Source organism: Miniopterus schreibersii (assembly GCF_964146895.1).
Source record: "Miniopterus schreibersii genome assembly, chromosome: 1".
Taxonomy (NCBI): Eukaryota; Metazoa; Chordata; class Mammalia; order Chiroptera; family Miniopteridae; genus Miniopterus; species Miniopterus schreibersii.
Genome location: NC_138101.1, coordinates 143058975 through 143083604, shown reverse-complemented (window position 1 = coordinate 143083604; position 24630 = coordinate 143058975). Strand labels below are relative to the sequence as shown.

The following is a 24630-nucleotide window of genomic DNA, read 5'->3' as shown; positions in this document are numbered from 1 at the left end:
TTCAGACTCTATTAAAATAAAAGGTTTATAACAAGAAGTCACATGCTAGATGGCTCCCCAATGAAGCGAATGGCATCCATTTCCGCATTCTCAAGTGGGTTTTTTTTTTGGAATGATCATTAATCTAGAAGCATAGGTCTAATTAGGAAAGGCCTAAATCAATGGCTCTCAAGTTAGAATCAGTAAAAATATCCCTGGGGGTTCTCATGTTCTTTGAGATTATTATTAAAATTCAGATTTTTTTTTTCTAATCCTCACCCGAGGACATTTTTTCCATTGATATTTAGAGAGAGTGGAAGGGAGGGAGAAAGAGAGAAACATCGATGTGAGAGACACATTGATTGGCTGCCTGCCACAGGCACCCCCACTATGCCAGGGATCGAACTCGCAACCCTTTGGTACTCGGGCCGACACTCTAACTACCGAGCCACACTGGCCAGGGTGAGTTTAATATATTTCCAAACACTCAAATTGAAGGCTGACCTCTGAAGCTTTTCTTCTTCAGTTTTCAGCTGTTCCAGTTCTTTGAAAAGAAAAATAAAAACAAATCTATCAGAATAGACACGTTGGAATGTTGCTACAAAAGTCATCTATTTATTGAAAATTCTAGCTCAATTTTTTTTCTTTTTTTTTTCTAGCTCAATTAATATCACCTAAATAAACATACTCAGAACCATAGGGTTTTTCCCCCCATTTATCTCCTTGATTAATTCAGTTACCTTTTTCTGCAGTTCTCATTCCAGAACCCCATTCTTCCATATGATAATCCTTCTTTTCATCCTCCAAACTCTTAGTTTCTAAAGCAGACAATGTATATTAGAATAACCCAGTCAAAAGTAATTTAAAAACCGGACATGAAAAGAACAGATGGTCCTAAAATGAACTGTTAAGAATATGTGATAAACACTCATATTTTCCCCACTTTTCCCTGCCAATTAAGCACTCAGACATAATTATAATTTCACACAAAAACTTGCTTCTAGTAGCAGACAACTGAATTTTGAGCAATATAGCAATGATCTCCAATAGCACCTTTTCAAGGGCCATTCTTAGCTGGAAATTGTTTATATAAATTTTCATCACAGTTATTGTTAGGCAGGTGGACTAAAGCCTGAACAGATACTGCATGCATACACATTTAAAACATTTTACTTAATTTGTTTCTAAAATCTTGGAGTCACCCAGTAATAGTGTCAACAATAAAAAAAACAAAAATAAAAAACACAAAAAACCTTGGAGTCCTCCTTAAAATCCCATTCTCTCCCCACAACCCAAACCAAGTTTAGATTCTTACCTCAAAAATGTTTTTGAATCTTTCTTTTCTTCACCATCACCAGCCCCCCTTAATATAAGCTACTGTCCTTTCTTTTTAAAAAATTTTAAAAAAATTCATTGATTAGAGAGAGAAAAACATTTAATTGTTGTTTCACTTATTTATGCATTCATTGGTTGATTCTTGTATGTGCCCTGATTAGGGACCACATCTATAACCTGGGTGTACTAGGATGAAGCTCTAACCAACTGAGCTGCCTTGCCAGGGCCTACTATCCTTTCTTAACCATACCAGTCTAATAATTACTGAACTTCTTACATTTACAGCTCATCTATTCAAAACCCATCTCTATACTGCAACTAGTGCTTAACACCCTTCAAATGCCTCTTCACTACTCTTAAAAAAAGTGAAAACTCCTCAAGAGGTCCTTTTTGGCCTGGTCCTTAGTGACATCTACAGGTTTATCTCAGACAATGTTCCATTTTGCTCTCTCTAGTCTAGCCACATTGGCCGTATTTCAGACCCTTGTACTTGGTACATTCTTTCCCATAGAAGGGCTTCTGCATGTGTTATTCTATTGAATAGTCTGTTATCCCCTCCATTCTTACTTTAACTGCTCATTCTTCATATCTTAATTTAAATGTCACTTCCTCAGAAGGAAGCCTCTCCTGACTCAACTAAGTCAGAATTCTGTTTCAGGACCTTCCAGCACATGTAACCTCTCTTCCATAGCACTTATTGTAACATTATTTGCTTAATTCTTAGATTCTCATCTAGACTAAAAACTCTATAGGGCACAAAGTTTTTGTTTTTAATTGCTACAGTATTCTTAGCACCAAGCACTATATATGACACTTACTAGGTATTCACTACATTTGCTCAAGGAATAATGAATGAACAAGAAAGAAATAGGATCCTGGCTAGAGTAGCTCAGTTAGTTGAGCGTTGCCCTGTGCACCAAAAGGTTGCCTGTTTGATTCCTGTTCAGGGCACATACCTGGGTTGTGGGTTCAAACCCAGTTGGGGCACATACAGAAGGCAACCTATCAATGTTTCTCTCTACCTCTCAAAAAAATAAAATTAATAATTTTATTTATTTTTTTTAAAAAGGAAGAAGTTCAGGCCTAATGGCTTCAATTTTTTTTCTGTGAAGAAAGTAAAAGAATCCAAGATGGTGGCAGATTAAGTGGAAGCTACACTGAAACCAGGACTACTCTATCCAGCAAAGCTATCATTCAAAATCGTAGATGGTGAAACAAAGAGCTTCTCAGACAAAAAAAGCCTAAAGAAGTTTATCAGCACCAAACCAGCACTGCAAGAAATGTTAAAGGGACTGCTATAATAAGTAGAAACAGAGAGAGAGAGAAACATAGGCATAAATAATTAAAATGGAAATAGAGAAGTACCTATCAATAATAACCTTCAATATAAATGGATTAAATGATCCAATCAAAAGACAGGGTAGCTGAATGGATAAGAAAACATGACCCAAATATATGCTGTCTACAGGAGAACCACCTCAGAACAAAAGACTCACATAGGCTGAGAGTGAAGGGATAGAAAACTTTTTCCATACAAAGGGAAATGAAAGAAAAAAAAAAGCTGGGGGAGCAATACTCATATCTGACGAAATAGACTTTAAAATGAAGGCCATAACAAGAAAGGTCACTACATAATACTAAAGAGGATATAACCCTGGTAAACATATATGCACCCAATATAGAAGCACCAAAATATATAAAAAACTTCTGGAGGACTTTAGGGGACTTTAACACCCCACTGACTTCACTGGATTGATCTTCCAGACAAAAAATCTAACAAGGAAGCTGACTCTAAATGACACACTATTTCAGATAGATTTAATTGATATTTACAGAACATTTCACCCCAAAGCTGTAGAATATACATTCTTCTCAAGTGCACATGGGACATTCTCAAAGACAGATCATATGTTAGGACACAAAACAAGTGTCTACAAGCTCAAGAAGACTGAAATTAAATGAAGCATCTCCTCGGATACACTGCTCGTGGGAATGGAGACTGATGCTGCCACTATGGAAAACAGTATGGAGTGTCCTTAAAAAATCAAATTTGGAACTGCCATTTGACCCAGTGATCCCACTTCTAGGAATATATCCTAAGAAACCCAAAACACAAATTAGAAAGAATTTATGCACCCCTATGTTCATAGCAGTGCAATTTACAATAGCTAAGATCTGGAAACAGCCCAAGTGCCTATCAGTAGATGAGTGGATTAAAAAGCCGTGGTATATTTACACTATGGAATACTATGCAGCTGTAAAAAAGAATGATCTCTTATCCTTTGAGGCAGCATGGAGGGACTTTGAGAGTATTATGCTAAGTGAAATAAGCCAGTCAGAGAAAAACAAGTATCACATGATCTCACTCATATGTGGCATCTAATGAACAAAATAAACCAATGAACAAAATAGATCCAGAGACATAGAAGCATGGAACAGACTGATGAATCTCAGTGGTAAAGCACGGGTGGGTGGTGGATGGGGAGAGATTAACCTAAGAACTTATATACATGTATGTATAACCCATGAGCACAAACAATAATGTGGTAAAGGCCTGGAGGGGGGTCATGCAGGGTGGAGGGGATCAATGGGGGGAAAAAGGGGACATCTGTAATACTTTCAACAATGATAACTTCAAAAAAAAAAGAAAGGTAATGAACAAAGGGGTAGGGTAGTCTAAGACTATAAAATTCATATATTTATCAATTCAATTCTGTGGAAAGCATAGTTCTAAGAATTTTGAAGCATGTGGAGAAAAATAAAAGCTGATCGTTGCTCCCACGAAATTCACAATTTATTTAGAAAGATAAATTATACAAAAGTAACTATGATTTGGTTGGAATTTAAAATGTGTAAGGGAGTAATTCTGTAAATCACATAAGAAAAATCTAAAAATGATTTTAGAAAATGTATGTGAAGCTTAGGAGCTTGGACTTTATTTCATAATAAATGCAAAGAGAAAAGTCTTTCAGGGGTATAATGAAAACTGTCCTTCATAACTATTATTATTATTTTTTAATTTAATTTTTAAAAATTTTATCTTTATTGTTGAAAGTTCTCCTTCATAATTATTAATCTGGCAGCAATATGCAGGTTGGACTGGAAGGAGATAGAAGGAAGAGTATAAACAAATTCAAGTTAGCCTGGCCAGCGTGGCTGTTGTTGAGTGATAACCTATGAACCAGGAGGTCATGGTTCGATTCCCAGTCAGGGCAAATGCCCAAGTTGGGGGCTTGATCCACAGTAAGGGGGCCCACAGGAGGCAGCCGATCAATGACTCTCTCTCATCATTGATGTGTCTATCTTTCTCTCCCTCTCCCTTTCTCTAAAATCAATAAAAACATATTAAAATTTTTTTCAAGTTGGAAGACGTCAAATAGCATATTTCAAAGAATTAAATGATAGCCTTGATGGGAATAGGAAAGAATAAAAGAAATGCTGTAGAAGCAAATAAGAACAGAACTTTATAAGAGAGACCAAAGACAAAAGTTTTGAGCTTTTTACAATATATCAGAATGGTGATGCCATCAACAGAGACAAGAAACATTAAAGGGAAAACAAGTTTTCAGATTTTATTTTGGAAATGGGAAAAGACAGTAAATTCTGTTTATTCACACAGAGCTTAAGATGCTTAAGGGCACATTTGCCGAGAGGTTCAGCAAGATGCTAGAAAAGTTATGTCTGGAATTCAAGATACATAGGCTAAAAATGCCTTCACCCAAAATGATTATAAGCTAGTATAGGCAAAATCTGTGTCTTACATGTATTTTTTCTGATGCAAAGCACAGCATGCAGAAGGTGCTCAACAAACGCTTGATTAATTTAACTGAACTTGGGAATCATTCATATAAACAGAATTGTTAAGGCAGATGAAAGCATTAGGGGAGGCATACAGAAATGAGTAGATGATAAAAATCTAAATCCCTACACAAGGGGTCAGTTAGGGAGAGGCTAACAGAGGAGCTAAAAGAAACAACCAGGAGAAAAGAATAGGGTCAGGGTAGTACAGTATCACAGAGTCAGGGAGATGCATGTTTCAGGAAGAAAATAATCATCACATTTTCAAATGCTTAAAGTGGTCAAGATAGCTAAGGACTGAGAGTTACCAAATTTGATGATTATGTGGAATTTAGTAATCTTTGAGAAGCAGTTTCAGGGCAATAGTAAACAAGTTGGGGTTATGAGAGGTCAAACGGAAAGGCTCATTTTTATTTATTTAAAACATTTTTTTATTATTTTTAGAGAGAGGAAGCCAGTGGGAGACACATTGATGTGTGAGAGCAAAACATCAATTGGCTACCCCAGTGGGGATTGAGCCCAAAACTCGGGCATATGCCCCGACCAGGAATCAACCGACAATCCTCTGGTGCATGGGACAACGCCCAACCAACGGAGCCACATCAGCCAGGGCAAAAGTCTCATTTTTAAATAGAGATAAGTTCATCTATTAAAAAAACAGATTATGGCCCGGCTGGACGTGGCTCAGTGGCTGAGCATAGAACTAGGATCCAGGAGATCACGGTTCGATTCCCAGTCAGGGCACATGCAGGGTTGCAGGCTTGATCCCCAGTTGGGGACATGCAGGAGGCATCTGATCAATGACTCTCTCACCAATGATGTTTCAACTCTCTCTCCCTCTCCCTTCCTCTCTCTGAAATCAATAAAGATATATTTAAAAAACAAAACAAAACAGATTATCGTCTAGTTTATGGAGAGTTTTCCAAAGAGCTCTTAGGCATCTCTTGTTGATAGTGTGGAAAACCACAGAGTAAAGGAGCTTTAAATTCATCTAATTTAATGTTTCAAGCTACTAATATAAGGCTTTAGTATTGTGTGACCAGTAATCTGTATGAAATGAAGCATTTAGATAAAATTAAATTGTCTTTTGAAAAAATATTCAAAATACTTTACCTATTTTCAACTCAGTGAGACAGTTAGCAATCTTCTTAAGTAGGTTGTCCATCTCATCTATTCTTATCTGAAGTTTCTCCCTCTCATTCTAAACACACAATATTATAGACTGTCAAGTTAAAGTTTCAAACAAAACATTACAACATTATCATGTTTCAAATAGCTGGCATAACTGCTATGTCCAAACCATAAACGGGCAGATCTTAAAATGAAGGTCAAAATTGCCAGTCTAGACTTAAATTTCACTTGAAAAAAAGAATTCATTAAAAATGTCCTATGGTCAAATGAATATGGGAAACAATGGTCCAATAGAATTAAAGCATTTTTTTTTCGTTTTAGACTTTTTAAAAAAGACTGTAGACATTAGTATCCTAACTATTATATTTCTCTGAAAGGGTAATATTGCATGTAAAATTTCCCAGACTTATTTGCTAATACAAAGTTTTAAAATACAAAACCTTTCTTAAAGGACAATCACTTTAGGAAATGCTACTTTAAACACACACAAACGTACAGAGCTAGGTATGAACTATGTGAAAGATAATACTATAGTCCTTAGCAATGAAAGATCAGAATCCTATATTGTTTTATTTCAATATGGATAATGGATAAAAAAATTGAGATAAGGAATGGGCCCATATTATTAGTAAAATTACCATAAAGTAATTTTAATAGACCTTTCTATGCTATTAACTGTGTCAAATTACCTGCGCTGACTGCACCAGCTTGCTGTAGAGAGCCACTTTTCCTTGGTGAGTGAAGACTTTAGTCATCTTGGTAAAATGTGATTTAATTTTATTCAGGTAAATTCCAAAGGTCTTCAGCTGTAAGGAAAAGTCAAAGGCTACAATGCACTAAAACAAATGAGTTGAAAAGTCAAATGATCTGAGAATACTGGTTCAGATAATAAGTGCTAAGCCTTGCCCATTCTAGGCTCTAATTTTTAAGGTAGGGCACTTCTCATTCACAAATTTAATTCCACTTAATAGTTTAAAAGCACAACCAAAGATTTTAATTTTGATTCCTGCTTTTAATTCACTTACTCATATTACAAATTAAACAATGACAGGCTCTTACTTAATAAAACTCATATAGTGCACATATGAAATGAGTTACTTATTATTTAATCAATTAAATCTTTTCCTCATCTAAATCTAAGTGAAAGGCAAACAAGAAGAGAACTCTAAATAAACTTCAACTATATTTCACAGTTTCAATATTCATAAGTTTCAATATTAAATTGGTAATTTCAGGTTTGAAAAAATTATATATTAATAATTACTCATGTATAAAGAAATAAAACCTTGGTAACATATGAAAAAATTATATATTAATAATTACTCATGTATAAAGAAATAAAACCTTGGTAACATATGACACCTGATAAGTAAGTTAAAGAACTCATCACTAATTACCAAGTAATAGCTACCTATTTCATAATAAGAATTGTTCAAAATGTCTATACTGATTCCCATTCAGAAAATGACACAAAAGTAAGTACCTCCTCATCAGAGCAGTGTCTCATTTTTTCCCATAGGTTCCTGTTTACATCAGTTAACAGTTTATCTTGGTTCAACGCAGAAAGCTTTAATCTAAAATATAGAAAAGTTAATTAGTATACGGTTCAGAAATCAGCTTCAATGAATTAATTCAGATCTACAGTCCTAGTTAATTTAATTCTCCTAGTTCTTTTTCTACATGAAAAGAGGGGAATTCACTCAAGAACAGTGCAGCCTTATTATTTTTCAACACTTATAGAACAGTTCAAGAATGTTATGAATCAAAAAGACTTCTCACAAACAGAATTCTCATCTTAATGTTATCAGCTTGTTCCAACCAGAAAACATGATGCTAATAAAGAATCTTTAAGGCCTGTCAATGCATAATTGTGAAGTTGTAACTTTTTGGGTTTTTTGTTTGTTTGTTTTTAAATATATCTTTATTGATTTCAGAGAGAGGAAAGGAGACGGGGAGAGAGAGATAGAAACATCAATGATGAGTGAGTCATTGATTGGCTGCCTCCTGCACGCCCCTGACTGAGGATGGAGCCCACAACCCATACATGTGCCCTGACTGGGAATCCGAACCCCGATCGCCTGGATCCTAGGTCGATGCTCAACCACTGAGCCATGCCCGACCGGGCTGTTTTGTTTTGTTAATCCTCATCTAAGCTTTTCAGACAGAGGGGGAAGAATGGGGGGGAGAGAGGGAGAGAGAGAGAGAGACAGAGAAACATTGATGCAAGAGAGACATGTCAACTGGCTGCCTCCCACACAAGCTCCAACAGGGGGAATGGAGCAAACCGGCAACCCAGATACATGTCCTTGACTGGGAATCTAACCCAAGACCCTTCGGTGCACAGGCTGAAGCTCTACCAGCGAGTCACATCAGCCAAGGCTGTAACTATTATTTTATATTATTATTATTGTTTTTTAATCCTCACCCGAGGATACTTTTTCCATTGCTTTTCAGAGAGAGTGGAAAGGAGAGAGAGGTAGAAACATCAATGTGAGAGAGATACACCTATTGGTTGCCTCCCTCACCTGCCCCAACCAGGGCCAGGGACAAGCCTGCAACTGAGATAGGTGCCCTTGGCCAGAATCGAACCCAAGACCCTTCAGTCCACAGGCCGACGCTCTAACCACTGAGCAACCGGCTAGGGCTGTAACTATTATTTTAAATAAAAGTTCCCAATTCAGTTCAAAGTCCTATTTCACCTTTACAGAAAAGCATTTATAAAAGTAGCAAAGATATATATTAGCCTCTTGTTAATAAGCAGAAGAGCCCTAGCTGGTTTGGCTCAGTGGTTAGAGTGTTGGCCCGGGGACTGAAGGGTCGTTCGTGGGTTTGATTCCGATCAAGGGCAAGTAGCTCAGTTGCAGACTCAATCCCTGGCCCCGACCAGGGGCATGGGCAGGAGGCAACCAATCAATATGAGAGAGACACATTGTCTCTCTCACATTGATGTTTCTCTCTCTCTTTCTCCCTCCCTCCCTTCCACTCTCTCTAAAAAAAAAAATCAATGGAAAAAATATCCTCAGGTGAGGATTAACAACAACAAAAATAAGCAGAAGATATAAACTTCTACCAGAGAGTTCAAAGATATTATATAAGGGCATAGAAGTGCAAAATCAAATAGAAGAGCACATCTAAACACACTACTCATTGTTAATCATTCAAAATAAAATATTCTCAAACAAATCACTTAAACAACTTGAATAAACTTGTCTGTCTTGTTCAGTGAAGAACCTCAGTACTTAAAGCAGTACCTAGCACATAGTATGTGCTCAAATATGTATTTGTTGAATAAATAAGCCAGAATCAGGCAAATCTGCAGTATGATAATTTAACAGCATCTTAAGTCTCTATTTTTAAAACCATGTACTTTTTTGTTTGTTAGATTGGTTCAAATTTAATTGAATAGTTCTAGATAAGTATGATATAAACATTATTTTGGGTTATAAGTCCTGATCTACCTGTGGGAATCTAGGTATGCTATGCCAAATTTGTAAATTAGTCTGCAGCATCTATATATACCAAAGCCCTAAGCTACAGGTTGAGTAAAACCATGTTCTTTTATACATGCAAATCAAGGGCAAATGTGATAAAATTATAAACCCTAAGGCATTCCTGTTTTTAGGCACTATATATAAATCTATAAAGGGACATCTCTCTCTTGAAGATGTTCCTTTGCAATCAATTTATGATATCATAATCTAATAATTATTAACTGGGGACACACTTTTTGCTAAAAATGGCATAAAAACTTTTTATATACACTATTTTCTACTGCTCATATTTACGATAATAATACCTATTATTATGTATTATTATTATCCCCAATTTATGGATGTGCAAATAAAGGTTAAATGATTTACATAATGCTAAATAGTTAGCATCGTAGCCATGATTGAGCTTCAATCTGAAAGCCAAAACTCTTTCTAAAAACATACTGTACCACACCACCAATTAATGCCATCAATTTTTTTCTAAGCTAGTGTTATTCCAATCAAAATCTTACCACACAGATTGTTCACCCATCCAACAAACACAAAAAAATGAAAACTTTCATACTCTTCAATCTTTTGGCGAAGAGCCTCACAATCTTCTCTATATATCTGTATCTTGGGTCGGTAAACATATTGACTTAACATCAGATCTTCTGGAGTAGGTTGTGTGTTTATAGTAAACTGAAAAAAAAAAAAAAAATCAGTCCCTCAAAACCAGTATTTTGAGAACAAACCACACTTAACAACTGTTTCAGAAGTACCTATTTTTAAAAGTTCTACAGAGAAAAATTTGAATACTCTATGAAAATTCTTACACTCAGTAAAGCTGCAAGTTGGAATTCGAATTCAAGTCTCTGACCTCAAAGTCCATTTTTCACAGATGTTTAGGGAAACTATAGAAGTTCCATTCACATGGGATTGTGATTTTAAAATGTCTTTGTGTGCCTGGCTGGCATGGCTGAGCGATTGAGCATCGACCTAGACATCTGTAATACTTTCGACAATGAAATAAATTTTAAAAACAATAAATAAAACAAAATAAAATGTCTATGCATTATTTGTCAATTAAAGCTCAAAAAAGGTGGAAAAAATAAAAGAAAATGGCTATACATTAAGTAAATCAATACCTAAAAATTCATTAGCTTTACCATTTATCTGCATTTATTATCTTCCTGCCTTTTTATGGATATTATTTTATTGTTCCAATTTCTTAAAGTGAGTATTAATAATTCCTTTATTTTTAGATTCTCTTCTATAACAATGATATGTGAGGCTTTTAATTTCCTGTTAAGCATAACTTTTGCTGTATGTCCCATAGATTTGGTATTAAATGTCCTCCTCTGCTTTCCATATAGTTTTGGTTTCCTCTTTGATATAAGATTTAGAAATGTGTTTCTTAATTTCTAAGAACCTAAAGAATGTTTAATCCTTTTATTAGTTCTAATTTTATTGGATTAAGGTCAGATGATGTGGTCCATAAAATCTCCATTTTTTTTCAGTTTGCTAATGTTTTCTTTGTCGCCAAGGGCATAACTAATTTTTATAAATGTTCGACAGGCTTAAGAGAAAAAATATTCCTATGAAAGTGTTATAAATTTTTCTATTAATCTTTTACATTAAGTTTGTTGATTGTATTATTCAAATATTCTATGATTTTACATATTTATTTTGAAAAAGGTTTATTAAAACCTGATATTCTTAGATTTTTTTAATGGTGGGAAAGAGCATATGTTCAGGAAAAAGTATCAAAAACAAAATAGATGACAAGGAATAAAAAAAATAAAATTTCACCCTATGAAAATCCATGATATAAAAAAATACTGATCTTTATGCTAACCACAAATGTACCTATTAAAGGAAAATTTGCTTCTTTAGATTCTTTTTTTGTTTCTGAATGAATGCTTACTTTGATGCAGTTTAGTAAATAAGTACAATATATTCTAATGGAGGCAGCTATTTGCCAAGAAATTACACTCACTTTGGCTGGGAGAGTGCTCTGTCGGGGTTTCTGTATCAAAATGTGGACTTGAAGAAGTATAAAGAACTCCTTTACTGTTATTCTCCCATCTTTGAGTTTCTGAGGAAAGAAAAAAAAGCTTGTATGATGATCAAGGTGAGTTCATTTTGATTATAACCATCTCATTTATTTCAAAATAGCTTAAAGTACTTTTCACATGTTTGTGGAAATACTATTTAGATATTTGTAGGCTGTACATGAAAAGATTTTATCTAAAATTTATTTCTTAAGGTTATTCAGTAACAGTAGAATTGGGAAACAATAAAACTTAGGTCTTCTGATCATTATTTGTACTCCATATAATTAATTAACTGCTATGTTGAGTCCTTAACAGAGAAAAGAAAATTTGTCTTCTGTATATTTAAAACACTTCATAAATTTTTTAAAATTAAAAAAAGAGAAAACAAAACTAGGGAATTAGTTACATTACAAATGATAAGTACTTTAACATACCTCCTTTAAGCTCTCTTCACAAACAGTGTCTGTGAGTAACTGAGATTCCATCTGACTATTGCGGTACGCTAGAAGTAAGGCAAATTTGGATGATGAACAAGTCAAAATTAAATTGTAAACTTAATTTTAGCTATCATTCAGGTTTATGTGTGGTTCATGCTCCTGAAGCTATCCATTAGGATCTTGTTGGAAAGAGTCATTTGTAGGACACAGTATATTACAGTGTTAGGGCTCCATTCAATGTCTCTCTACTGAGTATAAGCCTCTTAAGGAAATCACTCTAACCTGTTTAGTATTTCACTTCTCCATTTATTAAAATAATTAAGAATTAAATATAAAGTAAATATTATTTTATTTACCAACTACATATACCCCCCAAAAAGTTTACACAAATTTCAAACATCTTCTGAACTGAAATACATTTATTATTAGTCAAGTAAGTAGACAACTTCTATTAACCAGCTTTCATGAACATCATCTTACTGCTAAAGTCCAGAGAGGTCCCATCAGCCTTGATCGAATCCAGAGAACTGCTGCAACTAGATGGGGTCCTGCCCAGGCTTTTCATCAATACACTGTTAGCATTTTTATCTATATCCCCTTCAGCATGATGATCAAAAATCTGAAATTATCAATTAAGGAACATTGTCAGGATAAAGTTATAACACTGAATATTTATAATGACTACATGTTTGTTGAACACTAACAGAAATACTTCTAACATAAAATTTATGTATGAGTCTTATGAGATCCCTTAGCAAAGAATTAGAATAAGTAACAGGCAACTGAAGCCTTTAGAGTTAAAAGTAACTTTATTTTAAAATACATAGAAATAACTTTTTGCATTACACTGTAAAAGCTAATTATTTCACAGATATATCTAAGTTATAGCCAGATCCTATGAGCTATAATGTTGACCTACTCAATTATTCAACTACTAGCCACCAGGGTCAGGGCTACCACACTGCAGAAAACAAGAACAGAATATTGGTGGTCCTGGCTAGAATACAGAAAAGAAACTTATTTCCACGGTTTAGTGCTTTCTTCACTTGGTGACCAAGACTCCCTTAATTGAAGTCAAATACATTTTAAGTCACGTGATGCTGTTTTTATCATTTTAACCATTTGACTTTACAGACTTAAATGTCATTTTCATCTACCTACTTACATATCTTTTTGAGGACATTATATTTTTTGTCTAAATGCTAGGATATAAGTTCCATGAGAGCAGATTTTTATCTATAAGTTCCCACTGAGGCATTCCTAGCAACCTAAACCGTACCTAGGACATGGCAGATACACAGTAAATATTTATGGAAAAAAGTAATACTAATTTTCATAGAATCTATTCAGTTATACATTTTATATTACTGTTACTACTTTTTCAAAGCTTCATAGACAAACCATTTCCTCAACACCACATCTTACAGAACGAACCACTGAAATCATCTTCTAAGCTTACATATTTTTTAAGAGTTTAAACTTTGTTTTCTATGAACCTCCTATACTTTTAATCTTCATTTCTCCACCTATAAAACTCAGTTTGAGTAACAGGTTTTATTCTCCTGAATTATCCAGTGTTCCTCAATTTTAATATTTATATCCTCTTTCATGGATACCATGACAAATCACCAGAGGTGACAGAATATTTAGAATTACGTAATTTCAACATTAACTTTTGTACTACTTTCCACTTCATTTTTTGTGACCATTTATCACTTCAAATTGTTTTTAAGTCTAGGTGCTAGTCAGTTAATTTCTTAAGATGCTACAAAGAAATATTTCGTCAGCTCTATATCTGAAAATAATCAATTCCTGCTTATCCAAGACTAAATTAAAATTCAAGAATACTCATTTTTAAAAAATCAAGAACATTCCTTACTTCAAGGCAGAGCTCACCTGCTGATCTTGTGCAGTATCACTAAACTTTATCTCGCTTTTTCTGATTTTTTTCTCATTCTGAGTATCATCATCTTCTTCTTGTACCCAGGTTCTTTTTTGGCTATTGCAGGTTTCTTTCATTTTATTTTCAGATGGTGAAATCTCTTTCTGGTATGTCTCAATCAAAGCCTTCTCCTCAGTTTCTATGCTAATTGAGTCTGAGGAATTAATCTCACCAGGATATATAGGAAGATCTTCCTCATTTATATATTGAGATGGACTTAAGTTCAGTTTAGCTCCAATAAATCCAATGCCTGAATCCTTACTGGAGACCGGCTGAGTTTCTAAGTGATTTAAATCAGTTGTATCTGATGGAATTTGCTCCAGGTCATCAATACCAGTGACACTACAATTTCTCTTGTTTGGCAATCTGGGTAAAAATATTCCCAAAGAACATCTTCTCACTTTATCATTTACAACTGTCATTAATGGTACAGAGTTGGTTTCAGCTCGATTATAAAAAAATGTATTTTCTTCATCCCTATCATCTTTAACACTGTTGGACACTGTGTTATTATTTATTTCTGTGGCTTGCACTACACTCATATCACTGTCTGCCTTATTTACTAATTCAAGTAATTGTTCTGGAAAAGGTGGTATATGAGCAGTTAGGAAATCTGAAAATTCTTCAGTTTTCCCATTCAAATTATTCAGATTTGGTTTGCCACTACTAAAACTTGAAGCATTAGATGCAATTACAGGATCTGATGCTTCTTTAGGATTGGCATGAGTTTGAATAACTTGCTTAGCCAACTCTGAGTTACTGTGGAAATCTATGGCTATATTACATTTAGCTGTTTGGATATTTTTCTTCAGTTCTTTTTCACAGGCTACAGTAAATTTTTTCTCATTATTAAGCATCTTAGACTCGTTTTCATATGTGGGTACAGAGGAATTTCTTATAACAGTATTTAAATTCTTATTTCCAGCTTTAGACAATATTGCTTCATCTTTATTAACAATACTCTGTCCTTGTTGAGATAATGGAGGTAGGTAGGTTGAGAAATGAGGCTGAGAACCAATATAAACATCATCAACAAAGGTCTGCTTTAAACTATGTTCTGCATTATGAACAAAGTCCTCCATATGATCCTCTGGAAGAGTAAAAGATACTTCCTTTGAATCAAGTTTAGTTATGTTCCCCAAATCCTGACCATGTATTAAAGTTTGATTAGCTAATAGACTTTGGGGCTCCTTAATCAGATCTTGATCTTTGAGCACTGTTATGACATAGTCATCTAAATGTCCTTTGGTATTGGTTTGAGTAACTTTCTCCTTCTCTAACAAAGAACAAGGAGTAGTGAGAAGCAATCCCTCAGATTTCAAACAATACTCACTGGCTAAATCATTTGCATAAGCAAGATCATTTTGCACTGGGCAATTACTGGCTTTCTCATTTTTATCACATAAGGACATGACATTCCCCTCCAAATTATCAAAAGAGGATATAGCATTTGGTAAACAGGAATAATTATTGCTTGATCCACAAATAGCAGGTGCATGACTGTTTGTAAAATCTACATTTCTTCTCTCTGTGCTATTTAAGTGGCAGCTTTCAAGTTTGGCTTTTTCCAATGTATAGGCCTGGTCTACAACTTTTGCCATGACCTTTTCATCCACAGCAGTGTTATGGAATTTGATGATTCCTATCTCACCTTGATTCCCAGACAATGTATTAGAATAGGGTATCACATGATGCTCTTGCTCAGTATGAAGAACAATTTTGTTTTCTACAGCCTGTGCTTGTTTTTTAGTGATTTCTTGAACAGAGCTACCATCCTTAGGAAAAGAAACACCCAAGGTTTTTCTTTTTGCTGTTCCAAATTTAGGGCACTCTTGAAGTATTTTTTCTGTGGCTTGACATTCAGTGACAGCAGTATGGGACTTGGTGACTTCCTGATCACTGTGATTATCTATAAACATTACAGTATTGTCCATAGGCCCAGTGGTTATTTTAACTGGTGAGACAGCTTTACATTCTAAGGCAGTTGTGTGACTTCTAGTGACCTCCATGTCATCCTGCCCACCTGTATACAAAACAGTTTTAGAAGTTCCTGCCAAAGGCATCAAACAGGTGTCTTCTCTATCTTCCAGGGCACTTTTGTTATTCATTTCCACTGTACAACTCTGGATAGTATCATTTTTATCATTACTTGAAAATGCAATGGGCTTGCCATTTTTGAGTCTAAGGCTTTTCCTTCTTTGACTTTTGCCTGACAGAGGTTCATTCAGAAATGCAGGCTTTTGTATATCTTTGTCGCTTTTCCAAATGGTTGATGTAGACACTTCCATGTTCTCATCAGCTATAAATGCTACAGCTTTCTCCTTAGGACCACTATTAGACTGTTCCCCAAGTACTATTAGCTGGCTGACTTTTGCTGCTGAATGGTAACTTTCACCATTCTCTGGAAAGAAAACACTCTCCTCAGCAGAAGTCACTTTTGGTTTTCCTAGGCTTTTCCTTTTGGATAGTTCAAAGTCAGGTCTGTCTGGAAGCACAGTTCTTTCCTTTGCTTGGTAGTCAATGAAAACAGTGTGAGACTTTGTCATTTCTAGTTCATCATGATTATCTATAAATATTACAGTTTTGTCCACAGGCCTGGTAATTATTTCATCTGGTGACACAGTTTCACATTCTATGGCAGTTGTGTGACTTCTAGTGACCTCCATGTCATCCTGCCCACATGTATACAAAACAGTTTTAGAAGTTCCTGCCAAAGGCACCAAATGGGAATCATGTTCATCTAATAAAGGTTTATGATTTATTTCCAATGTATAACCTTTGGTGATATCCATATCATTCTCATTACCCTCTGAAAATATAACAGTCTTATCAATTTTTAGTCCATCAATACTTTTCCTTCCACAAATTTTGACATCTTGCTTTTCATTCAGGAATCCAGGTTTCTGTATACTTCTGTCCTCCAATACATCCATACCATTAAAAATAAACACTCCAGTTTTTTCTATAGGAGTTTTATTACATTTTTCAACTTTAACAGCTACCTGTCTGTTTATTAGTTGGCTGTTAGTATGTTCTAAATTAGTCTTACCAAGTTCTTGTACTTCAGAAGGACCACATCCAATGACAACAGTGTGACTCTTGGTAAGATCCATATTTTGTTCCTCTTCTGAACAAATAATTGTCTTGTCACGAGAACAGTCAAGGGTGGGATTGCCTAAACTTTCCCTCAGTGACTCAGGCAGTTTAGAATTCTGGCTTGGTATAGATTTTACTATATGACTGTTAACAGCAATATTATGATTTTCCATGGCAGACTGTCCTTCTGATGAAAATAGTCGCGTGGTAGGAAACAAAGATTGCTCACATGAAACTGTATTTCTATTCTTTCCCAGTGCTACTTGTTTATTAAGATCTCCACCAGAGTATACTATATTATAGCTTGTTGCTTTGTCCTGGTTTACATCAACTGACTGATAAGAAACTTTATCAAGATAGGGTGAAATCTTCAAAACTTGATTTATTTCTTTGCCCCAGGTGTCAGTTAGGATGTTTTTAGATTTAATTTTTGGTTGTTGGGATAGTTCATTATGACTTTTGGTCATTTTTTCCCATTCATTTAAAAGGCTCTTGCTGTCATAGTGAGATTTACTGGCATCCTCAGATGCTAGATTATAAGATGCAAGAGGAGCTTGACTTCCTAAGTTAGTTGTGTGACTTTTAGTCAAATCATTTTCTTCACCTGTGAAGATTACAGTCTTTTTGCCAGTCAATGAAATAGACAATGGATTTGCCTGATCCTGCTGTAATCCTTCCTTAGATACATAAGGAACTGAGCTACAATTCACATTCATTTCCTCATCCTTTGATACAGTTAAGTGATTTTGGAACATCACTTCTTTTTCAAATATTGATATGGCTGTTATCTGTACATTTGTCTGATCTTCTTTAAAATTTTGATTATCTATTGCAACTGTGTGACTCTTAGTAAAGTCCATGCTATCCTCTCCTGAATAAATAGTTTTCCCTATGAGAAGAGAGTTGGCATCTGAATTATGATACATTTTGGCATAATTACAGTCATGCTCCAGCAAATTTTTTTCCTCTTTCATACTTGAGAGACATTTGGTCAGTTCCATGGCATCATTACAACTAGAGTACAAAAATGTCTTATAACCTTGAATTTCTGGACTGGAACATATAGGTTCTGGGATCATGGCCAATGTTCTAACATCTTGGTTAGAAGTCTGTGTGACTGTGTGAGTTTCTGTCCCAGTAATACGACCTCTGGTAATATGTATTTCACCTTTAGGATTTAAGGAAGGGTCAGGAAAAGCAGCATTTGGTTTATTCTCAAAGACTGTCTTCTTTCCTGGAGTTTTAGTTCTACAACCTGTTGTAACATCGATCATCACAGCCTGAGTTTGATTTTCTATTTCAGATAAATTATCGGCTGAGGGTAAAATTTGTATAGTGCGGTTTATTGTCAAGTCCATCAAGTCATTGCCATAAACTGTAATATCATCACTTTTAAATTCCCTTAAGTTGGCCTCACTGGATGTGGGAACCAAACTCTGAATATTGGCTGTATGACACTGGGTGAAATTCATCCCATCATCTTGTTCTCTAAAGATTTTAGTCACATTACTGCTATTTTCATCTACATTAAGGGATGCATGCATTTGATGTATGGAAGAGGCCCTATTTGATTCTTTGGAATGAATAGATATCTCAGAATTTTCTTTATCAGGTCCTGTAGAAGAAGCAATGGATTTCCCTGTTTTTAATCTTTTTATGAAGTCACTGAAATTTATTTTCTTTTCTGAATTAGTATTTTGATCCATGGAAAAATTTAATTCTTTTTTCATTCTTGAATCCTCAGAGTGAAGCTTTAAGTTAGCCAGAAACAAAGTGGTATCTATCTTGGTGGACTTCTCACTTTTTGTAGAGTCTAAAAGGCCTTTGGTAATCATCACGGTGTGACTTGCTGTCAAGTCCATCTGGTTTTCATCTGAAAAGATGACTGTCTGGTCATGTGAATGTTTCTTTTCATGGTCATGTTCTATAACTGAAATCTATAATGAAAGCAAAATATTTAAAAAATCAAATAAAACGAAAACTTTAAAAAAGATATTTTACAACATGTACTATATAAATAATCGTCAATGATGGTTTCATGATACATTAGTTTGAATCAATGGTGTGGTGGGTAGTATGTAATTTGCTACTAAAAATTTTTCTATAGTCTTTGAATACTTCTAGTGCTTTTGGACAAATTATAAGTTCAAGGTTATTTATACATCCATTAGAATGACTGACAATATCAAATGCAAATATAATGGAAATTCTAATTACTGTATTAGATAGGTCATTCTCATTTTAAATAAAAAAGACTCAGAAAGGGATAAGTGCATGATGGCTAATTTATAGAACACTCTGTACTCTTGGGAATTGGATTCTCTTTGAACCTTAATGCAGTGATTTTATTTTTAAGGATATAGTCAAACTCCTTACTACTCAAAGTATGGTCTATAGACCAGTGCACTAGTAACATCCAGGAGATTGTTAGAAGTATAGAATCTCAGGGCCCAAGCTAGATCTACTGGATAAGAATCTATATTTTAACAAAATCCTGAGATAATACACATGCCCATTAAAGTGTGAGAAGTCCTGATATAATTAATATATTTCCATATGATTTAAACTGGCAGTGCCCGGCCGGGCGTGGCTCAGTGGTTGAGCGTCAACCTAGGATCCAGGCAATCGGGGTTCGATTCTCGGTCAGGGCACATGCCCGGGTTGCAGGCTAGGCAGCTGATCAATGACTCTCTCATCATTGATGTTTCTATCTCTCTCTCTCTCCCTCTCCTTTCCTCTCTCTGAAATCAATAAAGATATATTTAAAAAATAAAAAATAAACTGGCAGTGATTTAACTTTCCTTAGTTAACTCGAAGGACAGGAAGTTTTTCCAGTCTATGGGTCCATTTTGGTAGGTAAGCCCTAAATCACGCCATTACCATTAAATTTTGAGTGTTTAAAAAGTTTAAACTGTTGCCTAGCCAGTGTTGCTCAGTGGTTGAGCATTGACCCATGCAGCAAGAGTTCATCCGTTGATTCCCAGTCAGGGCAGATGCCCAGGTTATGGGCTCAATCCCCAGTAGGAGGCCTGCAGAAGGCAGCTGATCGAAGACGTTTCTCTATCATTGATGTTTCTCTCTCTCTAGCCCTCTCCCTTCTCTCTCTAAAAATCAATGAAAACATTTAAAAATAAAGGATAGTATAAAAATAAATAAAATAAAATACACAGCAGATTTTTTTTTTTTTATTAATTTTTTTTTTTTATATCTTTATTGATTTCAGAGAGAGGAAAGGAGAGGGAGAGGGAGAGATAGAAACATCAATGATGAGAGAGTCACTGATCGGCTGCAGCCCGCAACCCAGGCATGTGCCCTGACCGGGAATCGAACCCTGATTGCCTGGATCCTAGGTCGACGCTTAACCACTCAGCCACACCCGGCGGGGCTACACAGCAGATTTTAAAGGCTTAGTTCCAAAAAAAAAAAGTTTTAACTATTGAGGAAAATTAAAATATGAAGGCGCTTGCATGAACTCATACCTCTCTCTGTTGCATCTTGGTCTGAATGGGAGCGCAAAGCAATGTGTTCATTCCTGTTGAGAAAAAAGAAAAGAAAAAACAATAGTCAATGATAAAAACATACATCACCAAGAGCCTGATTTTCCTTTTGTTAGGTTCTTCATCAGTTACAAATACAGTAGCCCCTTATCAGCAGCTTTGCTTTTTGTGATCTCACTTATTCATAGTCAACCATGGTCTAAAAATATTAAATGGAAAATTCCTAAAACATACTCCCCACTAATAAGGGGTGACTACTGTATTTACTAAAGTTTTATTAGTTACTAAGCCCTTGTAAGAACTTACTTATTACATTTTATTGACTTTTTAAAAATATATATGTCTTTATTGATTTTAGAGAGAGGAAGGGAGAGGCGGAGGGAGAGACAGAAACATCAGTAAGAGCCCGGCCGGGCATGGCTCAGCGGTTGAGCATCGACCTAGGATCCAGGCGATTGGGGTTCAATTCCCAGTCAGGGCACATGCCCGGGTTGTGGGCTCGATTCCCAGTCGGGGACATGCAGGAGACAGCCAATCAATGACTCTCTCATTGATGTTTCTATCTCTCGCTTTCCCTCTCCTTTCTTCTCTCTGAAATCAATGAAGATATAAAAAAAGAAAGAAACATCAGTAAGAGTCGTTGATCAGCTGCCTCCTGCATGCCCCCTGCTGAGGATTGAGCCCACAATTTGGGCATGTGACCTGATTGGGAATCAAACCGGTGACTTCATGGTGCTTGGAATAACACTCAAACAACTGAGCCACATGGGCTGGGTTGAGGTGCAAATTTTAAAAGTGGAAAGTCTGGACTGGACTACTTCATCCCCCCCCTTTAATTCTCCATTTTTATGTCCTGGATAGTAGAGGTTACATGGTAAAGACTACCAACTGATCAGACTGAATGTTAGGGTAAGATTTTTTTTTTTAACGGTGGTCAGAGAAGGCTACATAAGGAAGGTTTATTTATTTTTTTAATCCTCACCCGAGGATATTTTTTCCATTGCTTTTCAGAGAGAGAGGAAGAGGAGAGAGAAACATCGATGTGAGAGAGAGACTCTGACTAGTTGCCTCCCACACACGCCTTGACCCACACCAGGAATCGAACCTGCAACCGAGGTACGTGCCCTTGGCCGGAATCAAACCAGGGACCCTTTCAGTCCTCAGGCAGATGCTCAAACCACTGAGCCAAATCAGCCAGGGCTAAGGTAAGATTTTGAAGTATCTTTTATTCTATAAGGAATCTAGACATTCCAATAATGAAATATGCATTTTATAAAAATAATTCTAGAGGAGAAGAATGTAGATTCAAGAGAAGATGAACCAATAAGGAAACTACTGTAATAGTTCAGATACAACATGATGAGAGTTTATGCTAGGGCAAGACACAATGAGAATGGAAATAAGGAATTAGAGTCAAGACATTTTAGAATTAAAATATAAAGGTTTAGGTAACAAACTAGACTTTAAAAATACGGGATTGAAGATGCTATAATAAAAAAGGAAATATATTTAAAAATACTTAAATATAAAAGCAAATCTTTAACCCTGGCTGGTATGGCTCAGTTGGTTGGAGTTTCGTTCAGTGCACCTGCATACAAGAGGCAACCAACTGATCTTTCTCTATCTCTATTTCCCCCTCCCTCCCTATCTTATCCTCTCTCTAAAAATCAATGAACATGTCTTCAGGGGAAGGTTATACAAAATAAAAATAGGCCCTGGCTGGTGTGGCTCCATTGATTGGAACGTCATCCCGTGCACCGAAGGGTATTGGGTTTCATTCCCCATCAGGGCATGTACAGGAGGCAGCTGATCTATGTGTGTGTATGTGTCTCTCTCTCTCCCTCCCTGTGTCCCTCTCTCCCTTCTTCTCTAAAATCAATAAAATTAAACTAAATTAAAAAAATAAAAGCAAATCTTTAGAACATTTTAAAGAGTTTATAGCAACCTTGATTAAACATGATGAAATACCGGTTTTTTTGGGAAGCCTTATTTATTAAGTTTCCAGTCATTTATCAAAAGAATCTATTGTGTGCCCCAATACAACTATATACTAAAGTACAAAGGAAAGATAAAATTTCTGGGCTCAAAAGTTCCCAGTTTAACAAGACAAAAAATACCAAAACTACAACATGATAAATCATACAATACATGAGAAATAAGAGTGTTGTGAAAGCACAGGACAGAGTGACTTCTAAAAAAAAAAAAGACTCCATTTAAGCCAGTACTATTTAATGTATGGTGCCAGTCCATGAACTGCTTGTTACCAATTCACGATGGAATAAGAAGCTTGCAGCTAATGTAAATCATATAATATTTCCTTAATCAAAAAAGCCTTGCTAAGAAAAAAATGTCAGCTAAACCAAACAATAGCTTAGTAAATTAACTGCCATAGTTAATTTACATTCCAGTGTAAGTTCCTCTTCTGTCATGGACTGTAAAAATTTGTGGACTGGTTACTTTGAATAGCACCGAAGTTAAGCTAAGTGAAAAATGAGAAGACTGCTAGGCAAATTGTAGTAGGAAGCGCACATTAGGTAAAGAAAATAGCATTTACAATGGGTAAAGGCAGGAAAAAAGTCCACATGGGAAATTACAAATAGTTCTTCATGGGCCAGAGGAAAGGATGCCTATAAAGAAAAGAAAATAAAGTTGGAGGAGAAGACAAGCCAAATGAAAAGGGGCTTTCTAAGTCTATGCTGAGGAGCGTGGGTTTTATCCTGCAAGCAAAAAAAGGGTCACTGAACAATTTTTAGCCCAAATGTAATATGATCAGATTTAGAAATACCTAGAGCCTGGCCGGGGTGGCTCAGTGATTGTCGACCCATGAACCAAGAGGTCACCAGTTCGATTCCTGGTCAGGGCACATGCCTGGGTTTCAGGCTTGATCCCCAGTAGAGAGCATGAAGGAGGTAGCTGATCAATGTTCCTCTCTCATCGATGTTTCTATCTCTCTATTCCTCTCCCTTCCCCTTTCTCTAAAATCAATAAAAGCATATTTAAAAGAAAAAAAAAAAAGAAATACATAGAATAGTCTTCCACTTCCCGAAAACAACCTCTGATAATGGTTCACTATTCATTTGACCCAGAAAACCCTACAAAATCATGCAAATCAAGAGGCTCAAATCTCCATGTTCACTTTAAGAACACTTGTGAAATTGCCCAGACCATCAAGGGTAGGCATATTTGAAAAGCCACCAAGTATCTGAAGGATATCACTTTACAGAAGCAATGTGTGCCATTCTGTCATTATAACTTGTAGAGTTGGTAGGTGTGCCCAGGCAAAACATAGGGCTGGACACAGGGTCAGTAGCCCAAAAAGAGTGCTGAATTTTTGCTGCACAAGCTTAAAAATGCAGAGAGCAATGCTGAACTTAAGGGTTTAGATGTAGATTTTATGGTCATTGAGCATATCCAGGTGAACATCCAGCTCAGAACTTACAGAGCCAATGGGTGGATTAACACACACATGAGTTGTCCCTGCCACACTGAGATGATCCTTCCTGAAAAAGAGCAGGTTGTTCCTAAACCAGAAGAGGAGGCTGCACAAAAGAAAAAGATATCCCAGAAGAAACTGAAGAAACAAAAACTTATGGCCTGGAGTAACTTTCAACATAAAATAAATACTGGTAAAAGTAAAAACAGAATTTAAAAAAAACAAATACATAGAATAGATTAGGAGGATCAGAAACTATACACAATAGCCCAAGAAAGAATAATAGGAACTTGAATTCGAACAGTGGCAGAAGGAACAGAGAAAAAGTGACAGTTTTGTAAGATATTTAAGAGACAGGATAGAGAGTAGGGCTAAATAGATACAGTATATGAAATGAAGCAAATGTTAAAAAAATGACTCAATTCCTAACTTGAGTGAATAAATGAGAGAGTGTC

The 24630-nt window shown here is 35.7% G+C and overlaps 1 protein-coding gene and 1 pseudogene across 2 annotated transcripts in view; one reads left to right on the top strand and one right to left on the bottom strand.

The window, feature by feature from the left end:
* The window catches only part of KNL1 (kinetochore scaffold 1), a 55176-nt gene that overhangs the window by 6625 nt on the left and 23921 nt on the right, over positions 1-24630 (bottom strand). The window contains exons 9-19 of the mRNA XM_081127862.1: positions 20725-20777; positions 14104-19182; positions 12688-12826; positions 12205-12272; positions 11713-11811; positions 10300-10415; positions 7727-7817; positions 6933-7049; positions 6226-6313; positions 720-797; positions 484-523 (exon numbers count right to left, since the gene is read on the bottom strand). Of these exons, the coding sequence (XP_080983988.1) occupies positions 484-523; positions 720-797; positions 6226-6313; positions 6933-7049; positions 7727-7817; positions 10300-10415; positions 11713-11811; positions 12205-12272; positions 12688-12826; positions 14104-19182; positions 20725-20777 (5968 nt within the window). The remainder of the gene's footprint in view (positions 1-483; positions 524-719; positions 798-6225; positions 6314-6932; positions 7050-7726; positions 7818-10299; positions 10416-11712; positions 11812-12204; positions 12273-12687; positions 12827-14103; positions 19183-20724; positions 20778-24630) is intronic.
* Positions 23804-24391, top strand: LOC308564458 (large ribosomal subunit protein uL22 pseudogene; annotated as a pseudogene). Its single transcript has one exon. The product of its transcript is annotated as a large ribosomal subunit protein uL22 pseudogene (transcript).